The 5281-nt window shown below is 40.0% G+C and overlaps 1 protein-coding gene across 1 annotated transcript in view; it reads left to right on the top strand.

The window, feature by feature from the left end:
- Window positions 1-1216: 1216 nt before the first annotated feature.
- Window positions 1217-5281, top strand: part of rmp24 (ribonuclease MRP subunit p24) — a 14982-nt gene continuing 10917 nt past the window's right edge. Inside the window, exon 1 of the mRNA XM_020606949.1 lies at window positions 1217-1593. Within this exon, the coding sequence (XP_020462605.1) occupies window positions 1448-1593 (146 nt within the window). The 5' untranslated portion in view covers window positions 1217-1447. The remainder of the gene's footprint in view (window positions 1594-5281) is intronic.

Raw genomic sequence — 5281 nt, 5'->3', positions numbered from 1 at the left:
ACTGTAATAAGCTGCAAAATTACAAAATTGTCTCCTTTTGACTAAAATCGCAGTATTTTTTATAAATGAAGGCGTGAAAACCTACCGATTGGCAGGCTGGATAGGGTAGTTACCGAGAAAAGATGCGCGTAAAACGCGCCGGTCTGCCGACCAGTCTTTGGACGCTCTGATATGAGCAGAGCAGGAGCTCTGCTGTCGCTGTTGCTGAATGAAATTCCATATTGTGTCGAGCAAAACCTCTCTGTAACTTCTTTCTTCTCATCTGATGTCTTTGTTCCACCGGGCGTGTGTCTGACCGGGTTGCTACTTATCCGCACACCAGAGGGTGCCCATCGGTGCGCAATCTATGCTCTTCCTCCCTGTCGCTGCTTAAAAAAATCCAATTTCACATTATAGCTCTCTTCCTCCTAGCAGAATTCCTTTGTAGATTTCAATGCATCCAGTAGGAGTTTTATAGTCTGCGACACCTCGATTTTTTGTCAGATGGCGTACGCTTTGTTAATATAGGCTATGTGCTTTTGGAGCAAGAAACCTGGTGTGTTCTGATATGCGCAGGATAGAGCTATAATGATGTCAATATATCCCACAGTCGTCTAACATGGGCAATTCTTACTGTCCAATAAGATCTAAGGAATGATGACATCAATAGGCCATCTCTTCGACAGAGCTGTTATTGTTAAATAATAACAATAATAATAATAATAATAAGAAAAACAAGTTACAAAGTGCTTCACAATACAGATGCAAAAAAAGAAAAAAGAAAAATAAAGTATAGACCTAAATTCGCACCTATACACACAATGTGCAAGCGTGCACATAATACTCACAAAAATAATCACACAAACAAACATGGACGCTATAGACCTGCATGATGTTCACATCTACACACGCACAATTAGCCTACATATGCACATGAGCAGCTAAACAGGCCTACATGTAGAATCTCCAGTGGGCTAACGTGTCATTTTTTGTTATCAATGAAAATTGATGCTATAGGTGACATGACTGATGATTGGTCATAGACGCACTGCCTCCAAACTGGGGTTATTAGTCTATCCTGACAGGTTACAAACAAGTTCATTATAAATTAGATTAATCTTTCTTAAGGAATAAGCATTTATCTTTTCCCTCGTGCTTTTAGTCTATATTCCAAAGGCTAAGTAAACTAAGAGATAAATAGCCTTCCATTGGTTACCGTGCACGAAGCGTGCTTCGAAGTTACTCGCTTTCCCACAATGCGCCGCATGTAACGTCACAATATCGCGACCCAACGTGGATTTTTTTTTTGTCGTGTAGCGGCAGAGACTCGACGATAAAGTTAAACTTATGCTTTATCCAGATTAAAATCAACACATTTCCCACATTTATTTGCCATTTAGAGCTCAACTCGTTCGCTTCTGTTTCCACCTTTTGGCCACTTAAATATAAAAGAAGTTTTAATACGGATATGCAGCGGAGTTCTACTTTTCCAGACGTTGCACCAGGATTCGCTCTGAAAATGAACATTTCTCCAGAAGAAAATCCAGTCAGCTTTATGTTACACGCTTCTCTGCTGTATAAAGAAGCATGTCCGGAACTATCACGATTTTTCCTGTAAGAGAATTTGTTAAAAATCCTACATGAATAGCATTTTCACTGTCCTTGTTTTCTGCGTTTCACTGTTGTACTGGCGGTATCCAGTCGCTAGGTGGAGTAGCTCGACCCATGTCGACTTCCTGTCAAACGTCTCGGTGTTTATGAATTTAAGGTAGTAGCATTAAACTTTATGTATATATTTATTTATGGCTAGATACACGACAAGCTTGTTTTAGCCTCGAAAAAGATCTGCATTTAATTAAATATAAGTTGCTTTGCTGGCGTGTTAACAGACCCAGAACAGTATCAGGAAACATCACAGAACTGATGTCAAGGACAAGTGGATTAAAAGACCAGTCAATCAGTTTGATAGTAGGAAGTTTTGTTGTTGGGGCTCTGCTGTGATTATTTTAATATTGAACCACCACAGTTCAAACCACAGAGGTGTTTGAGAATTGACTGTGACTGTTTACAGTGTTGCACATCTCACTACAAATCAGTGCATTTAAAATCTTCACTTCCTTTGTACATTTTCCCTTAAAAAGCTGTGGTACAGCTACTTCAAGGGTTGACAGAACATCTGGTCTACACCCACATATTGGGATGCTATTGTGCTTGCACCTTTTTGTTTTTAGAGATGCCAGAGTCAAGTTGTTGTAGTTTATTTGAACATTCAAGTTTCTTATTGTGAAGCATGAATGTTTGTGTTGTTCCAGTGCAGTGTAGCATGTCTGCTGCTGTTTTTTATTTGCATGCCTTATTGAAGCTGGACATGAGCCAGTTGTGAGTCCAGTAGCTGCAAATGTGACAGTCTATGCCATATGTGTGAAATACTGCAGCTGATCAGTTGAACTTTACTGTCATTCATTCTTACACAGTTGCAGGGAGAAGTAGAATTCATATGAAAGGTCACAGCACCTTTGTAACAAGCATAAAAAAGAGGACAAAGTGAAGGAAACAAAGTCCCTCTAATCATCGTGTAGGAGAGCCAGCCAGACTCTAAGCCTGTTCTCCTGATTTGTCTTTTCCATGCTTGTTAAAAGGACTCGAACAGAGCATCAAGTCCTTCACAACCTACCGTCTTCGTCTAATTAGCCTTTTGTAGTCCAGTCTTTTCATTGCTATTAGAATAAAACATAAGTAGTCAATGCCAGTTTCTAATTTACTTTATCATTTACGGTTCACTGCTTCCATTTGTTTGCTTTTGCCAGATTTCGTTTTTTGTCTGATATCAAATCACACACAGTGGTGATTGCTTTATTGTGTGGAAAGTGAAAGCCAAAAGCAATTTTAGAATGGGAAAAATGTGTTAAAAATGTCTTTATCATAGTTTATATATAAATTAATGTATCTAAAATGTGTAATAGTGGTGAGTGTGGACTCTTGCAGCTAATAGTTGGGTTCCCGCTATACATCCCTTTTTCGCTTTGAAGCTGAGCCAGGAAGTTTGTGGGCAGCACTAAGACTGGAAACAAAAACAGAGGTGTTAATAGTGAAACTCTACATCAGGATCATTTTATGGATGTGTGTATGTGTGTGTGCCAACTGCTGCTTTAATACATCAGTCTGTTCCCCAGATTCCCTGACTATGATGAACTGTGGTTACAGAGAACATTTTGACCATGTTTAACTAGGACCAGCTGTTCAGTGGGCAAGACACAGCGTTAATGTTTGGACCACAGGCTGTAAGACCTGGCTGGTGTCATGCCAAAGTGCCTGGCAGAGAAGACACAATTAGCAGCCATAGCCAACATTTACACTCAGTGTGATGAACTAATTAAATGATCTTAAGCTAGAATGATATGAAATTCACATTAGGAAGCAAAGTACTATTAAGAATAAACATTTGAGATAGATGTCTGAGCTAAGCAGGTGGAATTGTTAGCATCCACTCAAATGACTGTCAGACGTGATCCCTGTGTGTTGATGTTTTTAGTCTTAATGAACTGTCTACTTCTGGGAGTTTCCAGTGTCTTTGCTTTCTCCTGTTATAGGTTTGGACATGCATCACTGGAGTGTTTGTTTCGTGGGTGCACGCCATTACTCATACATATCACTCCACATATTTGTTGGCGATCGCACTGCCAACTTGTGCCGCTGTCTTCACCTTCTGTCAGGCCGATGATGACTGTGTGCATCTGTGTGTATGTGTTAGCATACAACTGTTTACAGCAATATTTTTTTTATTTGATCGATTGCCTGTTATTTCACTGTCCGTGTTAAGGAGTCTATGTGTGTGTGTGTATTTATATCATGTTGTGGGTACAAATCTGTTTACACTGTCATAGTGTGAGGACTCACCTTTGTTTTGGGGAACAAATCAAGTCCTCACAAGTTGAAATTTATGGTAATGGTAAGGTTGGGTATAGAATTGTTGTTTTAGATTTATCAAAATAGTTGCTAGTTAATTTCGTGTGCCCAGAGGTGCTGTCAGCCTGTTTTTCATTCATAACTGTCCAAATTGGTCAATGTGGCTTTCCTTCCCACAGCCACCGTCTTTTTGAGTTGTCTTTCCTCTCACCTCTCTTCATCCACCACTCGCTCCTATCTCCTCTTGTACTGTATCTCTCAGTGGGAGCCACATCATGTCTTTATCTGTACAAGTGAGCCCCAGACTTTGAGGCACCGGCTGGCCTCTTTTTCCTGTCCCATCCAGCTGAGAAATAGGATGCTGACCATCTATTTTATGAAGGGATACAGAATCTAGAGAGGTCACTGACTTGGCACTGATCACACCAGGTGTGCCAAGCCAGTGTGTTTCAGTGTCTGAGTAACAGGAATCAGTGAAGGTTTTTCAGGATAAGCCAGCAGTAACTCTATTTTTGCTGATGGTAGCAATATATAATGCTTTTTATTTGTGCGCTTTGCCTCGTCTAGTACTTCTATCTGTAATTGCGTTTTCACATTGTAGCCAACAGATAATATCGTAATGTTCCCTCCGCTCTGCTGCATCTTCCAGGCATCTGTTGATAGCATCTCTCAGTTGTTGGTACTCCATGTACAGAGGCCATATCTTCAGTTTTTATCACCACAACTAAGTGTGCACCTAAAAGGAGATGCAGGAGAAGTATGTCAAAAAGACTAGCTCAGTGGAAGAGGTATATGCGCTGTATGATTTTGAAGAGCTGGATCATCAGGGAAGCATCAGGAAGGGAAAACAAAAATCCCCAAGAATCCAGGTTCTCGAGTCAACAGTGGTGTGTTCATGTTTTTTTTTTTTTTTAATACAAGAGCCATGTCAGAGAATTTTCTTTTTCTAGTGGAAATAAATTGTTTTACGTAGTCAAAATATGTTTGTGAGGGGTGGCAGATGCTCCTGATGATCATTGATTATCAATAATGTAGCCGTTCTAAAGAGGTCTATTAGCTAAGAGTGATGAAAAAAGCCTCTGAACATCTACCAAGAAAGCATTTGGGGAATTGTTCAAGATCCATGAGTCATTATTAGTTATATTACTCTCCTGAGTCACAGTCCTCATACAGCTTCTCTTCATTTCCAGTATTTTCTGACCAGGCTTCTAAATAATAGTTTAATCTTATCTCTTATTATTAAATGGGCTCTAGTTACCGGGGGGTGTCGGACAGTGAGATGAGTGACGAAAAATATTGTATGTTGGAAGTTTTTTTTCCCATCCTGTCAAGTTTCCAGCATCCACTGTCATTGTGCAGTATAAATCACCGTCCCTCTTACAACAAACCGCAGCAG

The sequence above is a fragment of the Monopterus albus genome, unplaced genomic scaffold (genome assembly GCF_001952655.1).
Source record: "Monopterus albus unplaced genomic scaffold, M_albus_1.0 scaffold82.1, whole genome shotgun sequence".
Lineage (NCBI taxonomy): Eukaryota > Metazoa > Chordata > Actinopteri > Synbranchiformes > Synbranchidae > Monopterus > Monopterus albus.
This window is presented reverse-complemented; position numbering and strand designations above follow the sequence as displayed.